Here is a 20,050-nt window from a genome sequence, read left to right as displayed (position 1 = left end):
AGAGACAAAGCGAGAGAGAGACAAAGCGAGAAAGAGACAGCGAGAGAGAGACAAAGCGAGAGAGAGACAAAGCGAGAGAGAGACAAAGTGAGAGAGAGACGAAGTGAGCGAGCGAGAGACAAAGTGAGGGAGAGCGTTCCTACCAGCTGAATGGCGATCATGAGGACGGTCTTGAGGGAGAAGGTTCTGTCACACAGATCAAACAGGTCTTCCAGACTAGGACCCAGTAACTCCAGAACCATAGCATTATACTTCCCACAGGGCCCAAAGTAGAACACCTGGGGGACGCCCTCTGGGGAGGGAGAGAGACAGAATACAGAAGGTGAGTACAACTGAACTGGTTTATAGAAAAGACAGCAGGGCTTAGCTAGCTAGCTAGGTAGGTTGTCAAGAAAATATATTTGGGGGGGGCAGATAATTAACAATTTCTTCAGCAGGTGAATAACCAGCTACTATCCTTCTAAACCAAGTGCTATGAGTCCATTCTTACACCACCCTTCTCTGCTGCCACACCCTGAAAAGGCCTTGACCTGGGAGAACATCAATAACATGACAAAGAGCTATGCACATAAATACATAAACTCAGCAAAACTCAGCAGTCTTTCAACGATAATTCGTAAAAATCCAAATAACTTCACAGATATTCATTGTAAAGGGTTTAAACACTGTTTCCCATGCTTGTTAAATGAACCATAAACAATTCATGAACATGCACCTGTGGAACGGTCGTTAAGACACTAACAGCTTACAGACGGTAGGCAATTAAGGTCACAGTTATGAAAACTTAGGACACTAAAGAGGCCTTTCTACTGACTCAGAAAGACACCAAAAGAAAGATGCCAAAAGAAAGATGCCCAGGGTCCCTGCTCATCTGTGTGAACGTGCCTTAGGCATGCTGCAAGGAGGCATGAGGACTGCAGATGTGGCCAGGGCAATAAATTGCAATGTCCGTACTGTGAGACGCCTAAGACAGCGCTACAGGGAGACGGGACGGACAGCTGATCGTCCTCGCAGTGGCAGACCACGTGTAACAACACCTGCACAGGATCTGTACATCCGAACATCACACCTGCGGGACAGGTACAGGATGGCAACAACAACTGCCCGAGTTACCTGGCGGCAGGTAGCTTAGTGGTTAAGAGTGTTGTACCAGTAACCGAAAGGTCGCTGGTTCTAATCCCCAAGCAGACTAGGTGAAAAATCTGTCGATGTGCCCTTGAGCAAGGCACTTAACCCTAATTGCTCCTGTAAGTCGCTCTGGATAAGAGCGTCTGCTAAATGACCAATTTATTTATTTTTATTTTACACCAGGAACGCACAATCCCTCCATCAGTGCTCAGACTGTCCGCAATAGGCTGAGAGAGGCTGGACTGAGGGCTTGTAGGCCTGTTGTAAGGCAGGTCCTCACCAGACATCACCCGCAACAACGTCGCCTATGGGCACAAACCCACCGTCGCTGGACCAGACAGGACTGGCAAAAAGTGCTCTTCACTGACGAGTCGCGGTTTTGTCTCACCAGGGGTGATGGTCGGATTCGTGCTAGCTATAACAGTCAGGCCACCTTTAGACTGCACCTCTAACAGTCAGTCAGGCCACCTTTAGACTGCAGCTATAACAGTCAGTCAGGCCACCTTTAGACTGCACCTCTAACAGTCAGGCCACCTTTAGACTGCACCTCTAACAGTCAGGCCACCTTTAGACTGCAGCTATAACAGTCAGTCAGGCCACCTTTAGACTGCACCTCTAACAGTCAGGCCACCTTTAGACTGCACCTCTAACAGTCAGGCCACCTTTAGACTGCAGCTATAACAGTCAGTCAGGCCACCTTTAGACTGCACCTCTAACAGTCAGGCCACCTTTAGACTGCACCTCTAACAGTCAGGCCACCTTTAGACTGCACCTCTAACAGTCAGTCAGGCCACCTTTAGACTGCAGCTATAACAGTCAGGCCACCTTTAGACTGCACCTCTAACAGTCAGGCCACCTTTAGACTGCACCTCTAACAGTCAGTCAGGCCACCTTTAGACTGCAGCTATAACAGTCAGTCAGGCCACCTTTAGACTGCACCTCTAACAGTCAGTCAGGCCACCTTTAGACTGCAGCTATAACAGTCAGTCAGGCCACCTTTAGACTGCACCTCTAACAGTCAGTCAGGCCACCTTTAGACTGCAGCTATAACAGTCAGTCAGGCCACCATTAGCAGGGCTCTAGACTAACTTTTTCCACTGGTGTAAACAACATTGGGCAGGGCAGTTAGGATGGTAAATATAGGGACCATAGTAAAACACCTTGGGTCTATAGGAGGAAGGCTGGTTGGGCTGGGTCTATTGGAGGAAGGCTGGGTCTATTGGAGGAAGGCTGGGTCTATTGGAGGAAGGCTGGGTCTATAGGAGGAAGGCTGGTTGGGCTGGGTCTATTGGAGGAAGGCTGGTTGGGCTGGGTCTATTGGAGGAAGGCTGGTTGGGCTGGGTCTATTGGAGGAAGGCTGGTTGGGCTGGGTCTATTGGAGGAAGGCTGGTTGGGCTGGGTCTATTGGAGGAAGGCTGGTTGGGCTGGGTCTATTGGAGGAAGGCTGGTTGGGCTGGGTCTATTGGAGGAAGGCTGGTTGGGCTGGGTCTATTGGAGGAAGGCTGGTTGGGCTGGGTCTATTGGAGGAAGGCTGGTTGGGCTGGGTCTATAGGAGGAAGGCTGGTTGGGCTGGGTCTATAGGAGGAAGGCTGGTTGGGCTGGGTCTATTGGAGGAAGGCTGGTTGGGCTGGGTCTATTGGAGGATGGCTGGTTGGGCTGGGTCTATTGGAGGAAGGCTGGTTGGGCTGGGTCTATTGGAGGAAGGCTGGTTGGGCTGGGTCTATTGGAGGAAGGCTGGTTGGGCTGGGTCTATTGGAGGAAGGCTGGTTGGGCTGGGTCTATTGGAGGAAGGCTGGGTCTATTGGAGGAAGGCTGGGTCTATTGGAGGAAGGCTGGGTCTATTGGAGGAAGGCTGGGTCTATTGGAGGAAGGCTGGTTGGGCTGGGTCTATTGGAGGAAGGCTGGTTGGGCTGGGTCTATTGGAGGAAGGCTGGTTGGGCTGGGTCTATTGGAGGATGGCTGGTTGGGCTGGGTCTATAGGAGGAAGGCTGGTTGGGCTGGGTCTATTGGAGGAAGGCTGGTTGGGCTGGGTCTATTGGAGGATGGCTGGTTGGGCTGGGTCTATTGGAGGATGGCTGGTTGGGCTGGGTCTATTGGAGGAAGGCTGGTTGGGCTGGGTCTATTGGAGGAAGGCTGGTTGGGCTGGGTCTATTGGAGGATGGCTGGTTGGGCTGGGTCTATTGGAGGATGGCTGGTTGGGCTGGGTCTATTGGAGGATGGCTGGTTGGGCTGGGTCTATTGGAGGAAGGCTGGTTGGGCTGGGTCTATTGGAGAAAGGCTGGTTGGGCTGGGTCTATAGGAGGAAGGCTGGTTGTGCTGGGTCTATTGGAGGATGGCTGGTTGGGCTGGGTCTATAGGAGGAAGGCTGGTTGGGCTGGGTCTATTGGAGGAAGGCTGGTTGGGCTGGGTCTATTGGAGGAAGGCTGGTTGGGCTGGGTCTATTGGAGGAAGGCTGGTTGGGCTGGGTCTATTGGAGGAAGGCTGGTTGGGCTGGGTCTATAGGATGAAGGCTGGTTGGGCTGGGTCTATAGGAAGAAGGCTGGTTGGGCTGGGTCTATTGGAGGAAGGCTGGGTCTATTGGAGGAAGGCTGGTTGGGCTGGGTCTATAGGAGGAAGGCTGGTTGGGCTGGGTCTATTGGAGGAAGGCTGGGTCTATAGGAGGAAGGCTGGTTGGGCTGGGTCTATTGGAGGAAGGCTGGGTCTATAGGAGGAAGGCTGGTTGGGCTGGGTCTATTGGAGGAAGGCTGGGTCTATAGGAGGAAGGCTGGTTGGGCTGGGTCTATTGGAGGAAGGCTGGGTCTATAGGAGGAAGGCTGGTTGGGCTGGGTCTATTGGAGGAAGGCTGGTTGGGCTGGGTCTATAGGAGGAAGGCTGTTTGGGCTGGGTCTATTGGAGGAAGGCTGGGTGGGCTGGGTCTATTGGAGGAAGGCTGGGTCTATTGGAGGAAGGCTGGTTGGGCTGGGTCTATTGGAGGAAGGCTGGTTGGGCTGGGTCTATTGGAGGAAGGCTGGTTGGGCTGGGTCTATAGGAGGAAGGCTGGGTCTATAGGAGGAAGGCTGGTTGGGCTGGGTCTATTGGAGGAAGGCTGGTTGGGCTGGGTCTATTGGAGGAAGGCTGGTTGGGCTGGGTCTATAGGAGGAAGGCTGGGTCTATAGGAGGAAGGCTGGTTGGGCTGGGTCTATTGGAGGAAGGCTGGTTGGGCTGGGTCTATAGGAGGAAGGCTGGTTGGGCTGGGTCTATTGGAGGAAGGCTGGTTGGGCTGGGTCTATTGGAGGAAGGCTGGTTGGGCTGGGTCTATTGGAGGAAGGCTGGTTGGGCTGGGTCTATAGGAGGAAGGCTGGTTGGGCTGGGTCTATTGGAGGAAGGCTGGTTGGGCTGGGTCTATTGGAGGAAGGCTGGTTGGGCTGGGTCTATAGGAGGAAGGCTGGGTCTATAGGAGGAAGGCTGGTTGGGCTGGGTCTATTGGAGGTAGGCTGGTTGGGCTGGGTCTATTGGAGGAAGGCTGGTTGGGCTGGGTCTATTGGAGGAAGGCTGGTTGGGCTGGGTCTATAGGAGGAAGGCTGGGTCTATAGGAGGAAGGCTGGTTGGGCTGGGTCTATAGGAGGAAGGCTGGTTGGGCTGGGTCTATAGGAGGAAGGCTGGTTGGGCTGGGTCTATTGGAGGAAGGCTGGTTGGGCTGGGTCTATAGGAGGAAGGCTGGTTGGGCTGGGTCTATTGGAGGAAGGCTGGTTGGGCTGGGTCTATTGGAGGAAGGCTGGTTGGGCTGGGTCTATAGGAGGAAGGCTGGTTGGGCTGGGTCTATTGGAGGAAGGCTGGTTGGGCTGGGTCTATTGGAGGAAGGCTGGTTGGGCTGGGTCTATAGGAGGAAGGCTGGGTCTATAGGAGGAAGGCTGGTTGGGCTGGGTCTATAGGAGGAAGGCTGGTTGGGCTGGGTCTATTGGAGGAAGGCTGGTTGGGCTGGGTCTATTGGAGGAAGGCTGGTTGGGCTGGGTCTATAGGAGGAAGGCTGGTTGGGCTGGGTCTATTGGAGGAAGGCTGGTTGGGCTGGGTCTATTGGAGGAAGGCTGGTTGGGCTGGGTCTATTGGAGGAAGGCTGGTTGGGCTGGGTCTATAGGAGGAAGGCTGGTTGGGCTGGGTCTATAGGAGGAAGGCTGGGTCTATAGGAGGAAGGCTGGTTGGGCTGGGTCTATAGGAGGAAGGCTGGGTCTATAGGAGGAAGGCTGGTTGGGCTGGGTCTATTGGAGGAAGGCTGGTTGGGCTGGGTCTATTGGAGGAAGGCTGGTTGGGCTGGGTCTATTGGAGGAAGGCTGGGTCTATAGGAGGAAGGCTGGTTGGGCTGGGTCTATTGGAGGAAGGCTGGGTCTATAGGAGGAAGGCTGGGTCTATTGGAGGAAGGCTGGTTGGGCTGGGTCTATAGGAGGAAGGCTGGTTGGGCTGGGTCTATTGGAGGAAGGCTGGTTGGGCTGGGTCTATAGGAGGAAGGCTGGTTGGGCTGGGTCTATAGGAGGAAGGCTGGTTGGGCTGGGTCTATAGGAGGAAGGCTGGGTCTATTGGAGGAAGGCTGGTTGGGCTGGGTCTATAGGAGGAAGGCTGGTTGGGCTGGGTCTATTGGAGGAAGGCTGGTTGGGCTGGGTCTATAGGAGGAAGGCTGGTTGGGCTGGGTCTATAGGAGGAAGGCTGGTTGGGCTGGGTCTATAGGAGGAAGGCTGGTTGGGCTGGGTCTATTGGAGGAAGGCTGGTTGGGCTGGGTCTATTGGAGGAAGGCTGGGTCTATAGGAGGAAGGCTGGTTGGGCTGGGTCTATTGGAGGAAGGCTGGTTGGGCTGGGTCTATTGGAGGAAGGCTGGTTGGGCTGGGTCTATAGGAGGAAGGCTGGTTGGGCTGGGTCTATAGGAGGAAGGCTGGTTGGGCTGGGTCTATTGGAGGAAGGCTGGTTGGGCTGGGTCTATTGGAGGAAGGCTGGGTCTATAGGAGGAAGGCTGGTTGGGCTGGGTCTATTGGAGGAAGGCTGGTTGGGCTGGGTCTATAGGAGGAAGGCTGGTTGGGCTGGGTCTATTGGAGGAAGGCTGGGTCTATTGGAGGAAGGCTGGTTGGGCTGGGTCTATTGGAGGAAGGCTGGTTGGGCTGGGTCTATTGGAGGAAGGCTGGTTGGGCTGGGTCTATTGGAGGAAGGCTGGTTGGGCTGGGTCTATTGGAGGAAGGCTGGTTGGGCTGGGTCTATTGGAGGAAGGCTGGTTGGGCTGGGTCTATAGGAGGAAGGCTGGTTGGGCTGGGTCTATAGGAGGAAGGCTGGTTGGGCTGGGTCTATTGGAGGAAGGCTGGTTGGGCTGGGTCTATTGGAGGAAGGCTGGTTGGGCTGGGTCTATTGGAGGAAGGCTGGTTGGGCTGGGTCTATTGGAGGAAGGCTGGTTGGGCTGGGTCTATTGGAGGAAGGCTGGTTGGGCTGGGTCTATAGGAGGAAGGCTGGTTGGGCTGGGTCTATTGGAGGAAGGCTGGTTGGGCTGGGTCTATAGGAGGAAGGCTGGTTGGGCTGGGTCTATTGGAGGAAGGCTGGTTGGGCTGGGTCTATTGGAGGAAGGCTGGGTCTATTGGAGGAAGGCTGGTTGGGCTGGGTCTATTGGAGGAAGGCTGGTTGGGCTGGGTCTATTGGAGGAAGGTTGGTTGGGCTGGGTCTATAGGAGGAAGGCTGGTTGGGCTGGGTCTATTGGAGGAAGGCTGGTTGGGCTGGGTCTATAGGAGGAAGGCTGGGTCTATAGGAGGAAGGCTGGTTGGGCTGGGTCTATTGGAGGAAGGCTGGGTGGGCTGGGTCTATTGGAGGAAGGCTGGTTGGGCTGGGTCTATAGGAGGAAGGCTGGTTGGGCTGGGTCTATTGGAGGAAGGCTGGTTGGGCTGGGTCTATTGGAGGAAGGCTGGTTGGGCTGGGTCTATAGGAGGAAGGCTGGTTGGGCTGGGTCTATTGGAGGAAGGCTGGTTGGGCTGGGTCTATAGGAGGAAGGCTGGGTCTATAGGAGGAAGGCTGGTTGGGCTGGGTCTATTGGAGGAAGGCTGGTTGGGCTGGGTCTATTGGAGGAAGGCTGGGTGGGCTGGGTCTATAGGAGGAAGGCTGGTTGGGCTGGGTCTATTGGAGGAAGGCTGGTTGGGCTGGGTCTATAGGAGGAAGGCTGGGTCTATAGGAGGAAGGCTGGTTGGGCTGGGTCTATTGGAGGAAGGCTGGTTGGGCTGGGTCTATTGGGTCTATTCGACAGTACACTACTTTTGACCAGGACCAAAGGGCCGCTGTGTGTTCATGGGCTGATCCAGGTTAATTACCATCATCATCGTGAAGTACAGTCTATATGATGTCAGTTCATTGTGCTACCATCTCATCTGTCATCCCCACAGATCTCAAGCTGAGTAAAACAACAAGACCATCTATGTTTGCGTCCCAAATGTCACCCCATAGGGCTCTGGTCAAAAGCAGTGCACTACATAGGGAATAGGGTGCCATTCTCTGGTCTAAAGCAGTGCACTACATAGGGAATAGGGTGCCATTTGAGGTGCAACCTAGGATTCAATACCATATTCTAATAACCTTCTATTGTCATAATTCACTCACCTGAACTCCCCAGCTGTTTATAAAACCTGTACTCCAGGTGAAGCTGTGGGGCCCGGGACTTGATGGGCTCCTGGAAATGAGATAAACAACATGAGGGTTAGAGTTTAAACCCAGCAGGATGTTCTGAACAGCTAGCAGGGAGGAGGCAGGGAGCATCATTAGGCCTACGTCCATGTAGTAGTAACTAGGGTTGGGCGATTTTACGAATGCATCATCTATTGTCGATGCTGAGGGGCCCCCAGGTGGTGAGGATAGGTAACATCATCTGAAGAACTGCCAAACAGGCAAAGACAGCCATCGTTACTAAGGCAGGCTGTACTGTAGTTTACTAAGGCAGGCTGTACTGTAGTTACTAAGGCAGGCTGTACTGTAGTTACTAAGGCAGGCTGTACTGTAGTTACTAAGGCAGGCTGTACTATAGTTACTAAGGCAGGCTGTACTATAGTTACTAAGCAGGCTGTACTATAGTTACTAAGGCAGGCTGTACTGTAGTTACTAAGGCAGGCTGTACTGTAGTTACTAAGGCAGGCTGTACTGTAGTTACTAAGGCAGGCTGTACTATAGTTACTAAGGCAGGCTGTACTATAGTTACTAAGGCAGGCTGTACTGTAGTTACTAAGGCAGGTTGTACTATAATTACTAAGGCAGGCTGTACTGTAGTTGCTAAGGCAGGCTGTACTATAGTTACTAAGGCAGGCTGTACTATAGTTACAAAGGCAGGCTGTACTGTAGTTGCTAAGGCAGGCTGTACTGTAGTTGCTAAGGCAGGCTGTACTATAGTTACTAAGGCAGGCTGTACTGTAGTTACTAAGGCAGGCTGTACTGTAGTTGCTAAGGCAGGCTTAAGGCAGGCTGTACTATAGTTACTAAGGCAGGCTGTACTGTAGTTACTAAGGCAGGCTGTACTATAGTTACTAAGGCAGGCTTAAGGCAGGCTGTACTATAGTTACTAAGGCAGGCTGTACTGTAGTTACTAAGGCAGGCTGTACTGTAGTTACTAAGGCAGGCTGTAATATAGTTACTAAGGCAGGCTGTACTATAGTTACTAAGGCAGGCTGTACTATAGTTACTAAGGCAGGCTGTACTGTAGTTACTAAGGCAGGCTGTACTATAGTTGCTTAGGCAGGCTGTACTATAGTTACTAAGGCAGGCTGTACTATAGTTACTAAGGCAGGCTTAAGGCAGGCTGTACTATAGTTACTAAGGCAGGCTGTACTGTAGTTACTAAGGCAGGCTGTACTATAGTTACTAAGGCAGGCTGTACTATAGTTACTAAGGCAGGCTGTACTATAGTTACTAAGGCAGGCTGTACTGTAGTTACTAAGGCAGGCTGTACTATAGTTGCTTAGGCAGGCTGTACTATAGTTACTAAGGCAGGCTGTACTATAGTTACTAAGGCAGGCTGTACTATAGTTACTAAGGCAGACTACTGTAGTTACTAAGGCAGGCTGTACTGTAGTTACTAAGGCAGGCTGTACTGTAGTTACTAAGGCAGGCTGTACTATAGTTACTAAGGCAGGCTGTACTATAGTTACTAAGGCAGGCTGTACTGTAGTTGCTAAGGCAGGCTGTACTATAGTTACTAAGGCAGGCTGTACTATAGTTACTAAGGCAGGCTGTACTAAAGTTACAAAGGCAGGCTGTACTGTAGTTACTAAGGCAGGCTGTACTGTAGTTGCTAAGGCAGGCTGTACTATAGTTACTAAGGCAGGCTGTACTGTAGTTACTAAGGCAGGCTGTACTGTAGTTGCTAAGGCAGGCTTAAGGCAGGCTTAAGGCAGGCTGTACTATAGTTACTAAGGCAGGCTGTACTGTAGTTACTAAGGCAGGCTGTACTATAGTTACTAAGGCAGGCTTAAGGCAGGCTGTACTATAGTTACTAAGGCAGGCTGTACTGTAGTTACTAAGGCAGGCTGTACTATAGTTACTAAGGCAGGCTGTACTGTAGTTACTAAGGCAGGCTGTACTATAGTTACTAAGGCAGGCTGTACTATAGTTACTAAGGCAGGCTGTACTATAGTTACTAAGGCAGGCTGTACTGTAGTTACTAAGGCAGACTACTGTAGTTACTAAGGCAGGCTGTACTGTAGTTACTAAGGCAGGCTGTACTGTAGTTACTAAGGCAGGCTGTACTGTAGTTACTAAGGCAGGCTGTACTGTAGTTACTAAGGCAGGCTGTACTATAGTTACTAAGGTAGGCTGTACTATAGTTACTAAGGCAGGCTGTACTATAGTTACTAAGGCAGGCTGTACTGTAGTTACTAAGGCAGGCTGTACTGAAGTTACTAAGGCAGGCTGTACTGTAGTTGCTAAGGCAGGCTGTACTATAGTTACTAAGGCAGGCTGTACTATAGTTACTAAGGCGGGCTGTACTGTAGTTGCTAAGGCAGGCTGTACTGTAGTTGCTAAGGCAGGCTGTACTGTAGTTGCTAAGGCAGGCTGTACTGTAGTTGCTAAGGCAGGCTGTACTGTAGTTGCTAAGGCAGGCTGTACTATAGTTACTAAGGCAGGCTGTACTATAGTTACTAAGGCAGGCTGTACTATAGTTACTAAGGCAGGCTGTACTGTAGTTACTAAGGCAGGCTGTACTATAGTTAATAAGGCAGGCTGTACTGTAGTTACTAAGTGAAGGCAGGCTGTACTATAGTTACTAAGTGAAGGCAGACTACACTATAGTTACTAAGTGAAGGGAGGCTGTACTATAGTTATTACTAAGTGAGAGTAGCCTGATGGATGTAGCTTACCCAGATGATGAAATAGCAAAGCATGCACTTGATATGGCTATAATATTCTTTTTTTTTTTTTTTTTTAAAGGTAGGCAAATAACTGATGAGTATTTTTATGGACAAGAGAAACATAGGCCTACCAATTTGAAAACAGTTTCAAATCAAATCAAATTTTATTGGTCACATGCGCCGAATACAACAGGTGCAGACATTACAGTGAAATGCTTACTTACAGCCCTTAACCAACAGTGCATTTATTTTAAACAAAAAAGTAAGAATAAAACAACAACAAAAAAGTGTTGAGAAAAAAAAAAGAGCAGAAGTAAAAAATAAAGTGACAGTAGGGAGGCTATATATACAATAGAATAAAGTGACAGTAGGGAGGCTATATATACAGGGGGGTACCGTTGCATAGTCAATGTGCGGGGGCACCGGCCAGTTGAGGCAGTTGAGGCAATATGTACATGTGGGTAGAGTTAAAGTGACTATGCATAAATACTTAACAGAGTAGCAGCAGCGTAAAAAGGATGGGGTGGGGGGGCAGTGCAAATAGTCCGGGTAGCCATGATTAGCTGTTCAGGAGTCTTATGGCTTGGGGGTAGAAGCTGTTGAGAAGTCTTTTGGACCTAGACTTGGCACTCCGGTACCGCTTGCCGTGCGGTAGCAGAGAGAACAGTCTATGACTAGGGTGACTGGAGTCTTTGACAATTTTGAGGGCCTTCCTCTGACACCGCCTGGTATAGAGGTCCTGGATGGCAGGGAGCTTTGCCCCAGTGATGTACTGGGCCGTACGCACTACCCTCTGTAGTGCCTTGCGGTCAGAGGCCAAGCAGTTGCCATACCAGGCGGTGATGCAACCAGTCAGGATGCTCTCGATGGTGCAGCTGTAGAATTTTTTGAGGATCTGAGGACCCATGCCAAATCTTTTTAGTCTCCTGAGGGGGAATAGGCTTTGTCGTGCCCTCTTCACGACTGTCTTGGTGTGTTTGGACCATGATAGTTCGTTGGTGATGTGGACACCAAGGAACTTGAAGCTCTGGCCTAGCAATGTGTCCTTGATATTGCGATCTTCCTGCCAATTGACCCCTCGGTGCGCAACGCTCCCCCACTCACCCGTCTAGGGCTGTTACGGTGACCCGAGTCATGACGGCAGTCAAATGACATGTGACCGTTTAGTAATGGTAATTAGGCTTCTCCAAGCTCTGATTCTGCTGATGGTCATTAGTTGCTAACTGCCTGGTACTCAGCACTCTATTGTCCCTCTAATCACTCTGACATCAATGCAAATGTTATCAAAAATCTGATCAAACACTTCATGAGAGGCCATGAGCTCATGATGCGCAACATTTCTATAGGCTGTGCAATTGCGTGAGAAAACAGAGTGATGGCCTCTACTAAAAAGAGGAGGATCCCATCAGCTTTCTATAGGCTAGGCCTACTATATTTATTTCTCAACTTTCCTAATATTAAGCACATTGCTTCTCTTTACAACAGGAGTATAGCCAACCTGGCTGGCATGAAAATGAACCACATGAAAAGCGTCCATTTGCTATTTAAGTGCATAGATGACATGTACACTGCTCAAAAAAATAAAGGGAACACTAAAATAACACATCCTAGATCTGAATGAATGAAATAATCTTATTAAATACTTTTCTTTACATAGTTGAATGTGCTGACAACAAAAATCACACAAAAATTATCAATGGAAATCAAATTTATCAATCAATGGAGGTCTGGATTTGGAGTCACACTCAAAATTAAAGTGGAAAACCACACTACAGGCTGATCCAACTTTGATGTAGGGAGGCAGGTAGCTTAGTGGTTAAGAGCGTTGTGCCAGTAACCGAAAGGTCGCTGGTTCTAATCCCCGAGCCGACTAGGTGAAAAATCTGCCGATGTGCCCTTGAGCAAGGCACTTAACCCTAATTCCTCCTGTAAGACGCTCTGGATAAGAGCGTCTGCTAAATGACTATTTATTTTTATGTATGTAATGTCCTTAAAACAAGTCAAAATGAGGCTCAGTAGTGTGTGTGGCCTCCACGTGCCTGTATGACCTCCCTACAACGCCTGGGCATGCTCCTGATGAGGTGGCGGATGGTCTCCTGAGGGATCTCCTCCCAGACCTGGACTAAAGCATCCGCCAACTCCTGGACAGTCTGTGGTGCAACGTGGCGTTGGTGGACGGAGCAAGACATGATGTCCCAGATGTGCTCAATTGGATTCAGGTCTGGGGAACAGGCGGTCCATAGCATCAATGCCTTCCTCTTGCAGGAACTGCTGACACACTCCAGCCACATGAGGTCTAGCATTGTCTTGCATTAGGAGGAACCCAGGGCCAACCGCACCAGCATATGGTCTCACAAGGGGTCTGAGGATCTCATCTCGGTACCTAATGGCAGTCAGGCTACCTCTGGCGAGCACATGGAGGGCTGTGCGGCCCCCCCAAAGAAATGCCACCCCACACCATGACTGACCCACCGCCAAACCGGTCATGCTGGAGGATGTTGCAGGCAGCAGAACGTTCTCCACGGCGTCTCCAGACTCTGTCACATGTGCTCAGTGTGAACCTGCTTTCATCTGTGAAGAGCACAGGGCGCCAGTGGCGAATTTGCCAATCTTGGTGTTCTCTGGCAAATGCCAAACGTCCTGCACGGTGTTGGGCTGTAAGCACAACCCCCACCTGTGGACGTCGGGCCCTCATACCACCCTCATGGAGTCTGTTTCTGACCGTTTGAGCAGACACATGCACATTTGTGGCCTGCTGGAGGTCATTTTGCAGGGCTCTGGCAGTGCTCCTCCTGCTCCTCTTTGCACAAAGGTAGAGGTAGCAGTCCTGCTGCAGGGTTGTTGCCCTCCTACGGCCTCCTCCACATCTCCTGATGTACTGGCCTGTCTCCTGGTAGCGCCTCCATGCTCTGGACACTACGCTGACAGACACAGCAAACCTTCTTGCCACAGCTCGCATTGATGTGCCATCCTGGATGAGCTGCACTACCTGAGCCACTTGTGTGGGTTGTAGACTCCGTCTCATGCTACCACTAGAGTGAAAGCACCGCCAGCATTCAAAAGTGACCAAAACATCAGCCAGGAAGCATAGGAACTGAGAAGTGGTCTGTGGTCACCACCTGCAGAACCACATCTTTATTGGGGGTGTCTTGCTAATTGCCTATCATTTCCACCTGTTGTCTATTCCATTTGCACAACAGCATGTGAAATGTATTGTCAATCAGTGTTGCTTCCTAAGTGGACAGTTTGATTTCACAGAAGTGTGATTGACTTGGAGTTACATTGTGTTGTTTAAGTGTTCCCTTTATTTTTTTGAGCAGTGTATGTTTCCCACTGCCCCTGTTTCAAGACAGGTGCTTGATAACGGTCCATTCTAAATCAAAACGTCATATTATTTAGTATATGTAAAGACAAGATTAAATCAAGAATAGTCTGATGGGTGACAATATTAGCCTGTCGCTTGTGAATGACGCCCAGCTTAAGGCAAGACACATGCTTTTCTTACAACTTTGTTCGAATCATAGCCGCACACCTCATGTAGCCTTGCCCATTGGTCTATATGTTTTGATAAGGTTTGTATCACAACTAAAGTGTCCAAATAACTTCTTAAAATGAAGCACATTAATCTGCATTACATCCGGTGTAAAGCCGAACTGGCATTTCAAGTTTGGGGAAGATCATTTTAACCATAGAAATGCACCTTTATAATAAAAGCACGTAGCTGGGAGGAGGGAATTCTAAATATTATATTCAGCCCAAGGGCACAACAGCCACTGGCCGCAAACGGCATGGATTTTCTTAGGGGGCATTATGGCCACACAAAGGGGACGCAGCCGGGAAATTGGAGGCATTATCAAGTGCTTGTCAAATTGTGAATGAGAGACTGATGAAGTGTGTACAGCCTGCGCAAAAAACAAAGCAGAGCTCATGACTGTCATGCAACTTTTTTCAAATCATCATTAGGTCGCATCATGCAGCCATACAATGTATTAAAAATCTAAACATATAGCCCAACATTTGTATCACAACTAAAGTTACATAAATAACTCTAAATTAAGCATATAGCAGTACCTGTCTTTGTTAACCGTTTTCAACACAGAATAGCCGCATGTGCGCACTCTGCCCCTGGCCAGCCCTGCCCCTGGCCAGCCCTGCCCCTGGCCAGCCCTGCCCCTGGCCAGCCAAATCCCTGCCCCCGGCCCTTGGACCGCCCTGCCCCCTGCCCCCGGCCCTTGGACCTCCCTGCCCCCGCCCCAGCCCTGACCCCGGCCCTTGGACCTCCCTGCCCCCGGCCCTTGGACCTCCCTGCCCCCGGCCCTTGGACCTCCCTGCCCCCGCCCCAGCCCTGCCCCCGGCCCTTGGACCTCCCTGCCCCCGGCCCTTGGACCTCCCTGCCCCTGCCCCACCCTGCCCCCGGCCCTTGGACCTCCCTGCCCCCGGCCCTTGGACCTCCCTGCCCCCGGCCCTTGGACCTCCCTGCCCCCGGCCCTTGGACCTCCCTGCCCTTGGACCTCCCAGCCCCCGGCCCTTGGACCTCCCAGCCCCTGGCCCTTGGACCTCCCAGCCCCTGGCCAGCCCTGCCCCCACCCTGCCCGGCCCTTGGACCTCCCAGCCCCCGGCCCTTGGACCTCCCTGACCCCGGCTCTCTCATTCACAAACACCATGTTAAGTAACGGGTATTAAGGCACTGGAAGCTGAAATGCATGCATGTTCTTTTTCATAATGAATTATATAACTATAATCTGTTGGAGGCAAATCCATCCATCAGACCACACTCATGAGAGAGAAGAGAGAGAGAGCTAGAGATGGGTCAGAAGTATAATCTGTTGGAGGCAAATCCATCCATCAGACCAAACTCATGAGAGAGAAGAGAGAGAGAGAGCTAGAGATGGGTCAGAAGTATTCCTAAAACAGTCCTTCAAATCGGTTTCAGATGATTCTTTTTTATTTGTTAATATGAATTGATTAATAAAATAAGGTGCCCCCCTATTCTCTAGACAGGCTAGGTGCAATAGGTCAGATTGGTCATCCAATAACTGACGAGTACAGCCCCTGGCAATATTGGAAAACATTTATCATTATTGGTTTTCAGATACATGTACTGACTTACGAAGATAGAGTTTAACTAAATATAAAATGTCATGCAGCTTGACGTTATGAACAACGAGAGAGGACAGAATTCACAACTCCATGAGGATCTAGCATTGACAACCCAGTCTCACCAGGCTATAGGGCTATGGTCAAAAATACACAACCCAGTCTCACCAGGCTATGGTCAAAAATACACAACCCAGTCTCACCAGGCTATAGGGCTATGGTCAAAAATACACAACCCAGTCTCACCAGGCTATGGTCAAAAATACACAACCCAGTCTCACCAGGCTATGGTCAAAAATACACAACCCAGTCTCACCAGGCTATAGGGCTATGGTCAAAAATACACAACCCAGTCTCACCAGGCTATAGGGCTATGGTCAAAAATACACAACCCAGTCTCACCAGGCTATAGGGCTATGGTCAAAAATACACAACCCAGTCTCACCAGGCTATGGTCAAAAATACACAACCCAGTCTCACCAGGCTATAGTCAAAAATACACAACCCAGTCTCACCAGGCTATAGGGCTATGGTCAAAAATACACAACCCAGTCTCATCAGGCTATGGTCAAAAATACACAACCCAGTCTCACCAGGCTATGGTCAAAAATACACAACCCAGTCTCACCAGGCTATAGTCAAAAATACACAACCCAGTCTCACCAGGCTATAGTCAAAAATACACAACCCAGTCTCACCAGGCTATGGTCAAAAATACACAACCCAGTCTCACCAGGCTATAGGGCTATGGTCAAAAATACACAATCCAGTCTCACCAGGCTATGGTCAAAAATACACAACCCAGTCTCACCAGGCTATAGGGCTATGGTCAAAAATACACAACCCAGTCTCACCAGGCTATAGGGCTATGGTCAAAAATACACAACCCAGTCTCACCAGGCTATAGGGCTATGGTCAAAAATACACAATCCAGTCTCACCAGGCTATAGGGCTATGGTCAAAAATACACAACCCAGTCTCACCAGGCTATAGGGCTATGGTCAAAAATACACAACCCAGTCTCACCAGGCTATAGGGCTATGGTCAAAAATACACAACCCAGTCTCACCAGGCTATAGGGCTATGGTCAAAAATACACAACCCAGTCTCACCAGGCTATAGGGCTATGGTCAAAAATACACAACCCAGTCTCACCAGGCTATAGGGCTATGGTCAAAAATACACAATCCAGTCTCACCAGGCTATAGGGCTATGGTCAAAAATACACAACCCAGTCTCACCAGGCTATAGGGCTATGGTCAAAAATACACAACCCAGTCTCACCAGGCTATAGGGCTATGGTCAAAAATACACAACCCAGTCTCACCAGGCTATAGGGCTATGGTCAAAAATACACAACCCAGTCTCACCAGGCTATAGGGCTATGGTCAAAAATACACAACCCAGTCTCACCAGGCTATAGGGCTATGGTCAAAAATACACAACCCAGTCTCACCAGGCTATAGGGCTATGGTCAAAAATACACAACCCAGTCTCACCAGGCTATAGGGCTATGGTCAAAAATACACAACCCAGTCTCACCAGGCTATAGGGCTATGGTCAAAAATACACAACCCAGTCTCACCAGGCTATAGGGCTATGGTCAAAAATACACAACCCAGTCTCACCAGGCTATAGGGCTATGGTCAAAAATACACAACCCAGTCTCACCAGGCTATAGGGCTATGGTCAAAAATACACAACCCAGTCTCACCAGGCTATAGGGCTATGGTCAAAAATACACAATCCAGTCTCACCAGGCTATAGGGCTATGGTCAAAAATACACAATCCAGTCTCACCAGGCTATAGGGCTATGGTCAAAAATACACAATCCAGTCTCATCAGGCTATAGGGCTATGGTCAAAAATACACAATCCAGTCTCACCAGGCTATAGGGCTATGGTCAAAAATACACAATCCAGTCTCACCAGGCTATAGGGCTATGGTCAAAAATACACAATCCAGTCTCACCAGGCTATAGGGCTATGGTCAAAAATACACAACCCAGTCTCACCAGGCTATAGGGCTATGGTCAAAAATACACAACCCAGTCTCACCAGGCTATGGTCAAAAATACACAACCCAGTCTCACCAGGCTATAGGGCTATGGTCAAAAATACACAACCCAGTCTCACCAGGCTATAGGGCTATGGTCAAAAATACACAACCCAGTCTCACCAGGCTATAGGGCTATGGTCAAAAATACACAACCCAGTCTCACCAGGCTATGGTCAAAAATACACAACCCAGTCTCACCAGGCTATAGTCAAAAATACACAACCCAGTCTCACCAGGCTATAGGGCTATGGTCAAAAATACACAACCCAGTCTCATCAGGCTATGGTCAAAAATACACAACCCAGTCTCACCAGGCTATGGTCAAAAATACACAACCCAGTCTCACCAGGCTATAGTCAAAAATACACAACCCAGTCTCACCAGGCTATAGTCAAAAATACACAACCCAGTCTCACCAGGCTATGGTCAAAAATACACAACCCAGTCTCACCAGGCTATAGGGCTATGGTCAAAAATACACAATCCAGTCTCACCAGGCTATGGTCAAAAATACACAACCCAGTCTCACCAGGCTATAGGGCTATGGTCAAAAATACACAACCCAGTCTCACCAGGCTATAGGGCTATGGTCAAAAATACACAACCCAGTCTCACCAGGCTATAGGGCTATGGTCAAAAATACACAATCCAGTCTCACCAGGCTATAGGGCTATGGTCAAAAATACACAACCCAGTCTCACCAGGCTATAGGGCTATGGTCAAAAATACACAACCCAGTCTCACCAGGCTATAGGGCTATGGTCAAAAATACACAACCCAGTCTCACCAGGCTATAGGGCTATGGTCAAAAATACACAACCCAGTCTCACCAGGCTATAGGGCTATGGTCAAAAATACACAACCCAGTCTCACCAGGCTATAGGGCTATGGTCAAAAATACACAATCCAGTCTCACCAGGCTATAGGGCTATGGTCAAAAATACACAACCCAGTCTCACCAGGCTATAGGGCTATGGTCAAAAATACACAACCCAGTCTCACCAGGCTATAGGGCTATGGTCAAAAATACACAACCCAGTCTCACCAGGCTATAGGGCTATGGTCAAAAATACACAACCCAGTCTCACCAGGCTATAGGGCTATGGTCAAAAATACACAACCCAGTCTCACCAGGCTATAGGGCTATGGTCAAAAATACACAACCCAGTCTCACCAGGCTATAGGGCTATGGTCAAAAATACACAACCCAGTCTCACCAGGCTATAGGGCTATGGTCAAAAATACACAACCCAGTCTCACCAGGCTATAGGGCTATGGTCAAAAATACACAACCCAGTCTCACCAGGCTATAGGGCTATGGTCAAAAATACACAATCCAGTCTCACCAGGCTATAGGGCTATGGTCAAAAATACACAATCCAGTCTCACCAGGCTATAGGGCTATGGTCAAAAATACACAATCCAGTCTCATCAGGCTATAGGGCTATGGTCAAAAATACACAATCCAGTCTCACCAGGCTATAGGGCTATGGTCAAAAATACACAATCCAGTCTCACCAGGCTATAGGGCTATGGTCAAAAATACACAATCCAGTCTCACCAGGCTATAGGGCTATGGTCAAAAATACACAACCCAGTCTCACCAGGCTATAGGGCTATGGTCAAAAATACACAACCCAGTCTCACCAGGCTATAGGGCTATGGTCAAAAATACACAACCCAGTCTCACCAGGCTATAGGGCTATGGTCAAAAATACACAACCCAGTCTCACCAGGCTATAGGGCTATGGTCAAAAATACACAACCCAGTCTCACCAGGCTATAGGGCTATGGTCAAAAATACACAACCCAGTCTCACCAGGCTATAGGGCTATGGTCAAAAATACACAACCCAGTCTCACCAGGCTATAGGGCTATGGTCAAAAATACACAACCCAGTCTCACCAGGCTATAGGGCTATGGTCAAAAATACACAACCCAGTCTCACCAGGCTATAGGGCTATGGTCAAAAATACACAACCCAGTCTCACCAGGCTATAGGGCTATGGTCAAAAATACACAACCCAGTCTCACCAGGCTATAGGGCTATGGTCAAAAATACACAATCCAGTCTCACCAGGCTATAGGGCTATGGTCAAAAATACACAATCCAGTCTCACCAGGCTATAGGGCTATGGTCAAAAATACACAATCCAGTCTCATCAGGCTATAGGGCTATGGTCAAAAATACACAATCCAGTCTCACCAGGCTATAGGGCTATGGTCAAAAATACACAATCCAGTCTCACCAGGCTATAGGGCTATGGTCAAAAATACACAATCCAGTCTCACCTGGCTATAGGGCTATGGTCAAAAATACACAATCCAGTCTCACCAGGCTATGGTCAAAAATAGTTGACTATATAGGGAGCAGGGTGATATTTGGGTCATAGACTCTCTGGGGCCATACTGAAGTAAGTGTTGTTATGTAATAACA

General features: G+C 49.6%; 1 protein-coding gene across 1 annotated transcript in view; it reads right to left on the bottom strand.

Annotated features, from left to right (window-relative positions):
* LOC311146194 (E3 ubiquitin-protein ligase RING2-like) overlaps positions 1 to 20,050 on the bottom strand; it is a 135,283-nt gene that overhangs the window by 99,805 nt on the left and 15,428 nt on the right. Inside the window, exons 3-4 of the mRNA XM_084182695.1 lie at positions 7,723 to 7,792; positions 144 to 292 (exon numbers count right to left, since the gene is read on the bottom strand). Coding sequence (XP_084038821.1) covers positions 144 to 292; positions 7,723 to 7,792 — 219 coding nt within the window. The remainder of the gene's footprint in view (positions 1 to 143; positions 293 to 7,722; positions 7,793 to 20,050) is intronic.

The sequence above is a fragment of the Coregonus lavaretus genome (genome assembly GCF_964263955.1).
Source record: "Coregonus lavaretus genome assembly, chromosome: 19".
Lineage (NCBI taxonomy): Eukaryota > Metazoa > Chordata > Actinopteri > Salmoniformes > Salmonidae > Coregonus > Coregonus lavaretus.
This window is presented reverse-complemented; position numbering and strand designations above follow the sequence as displayed.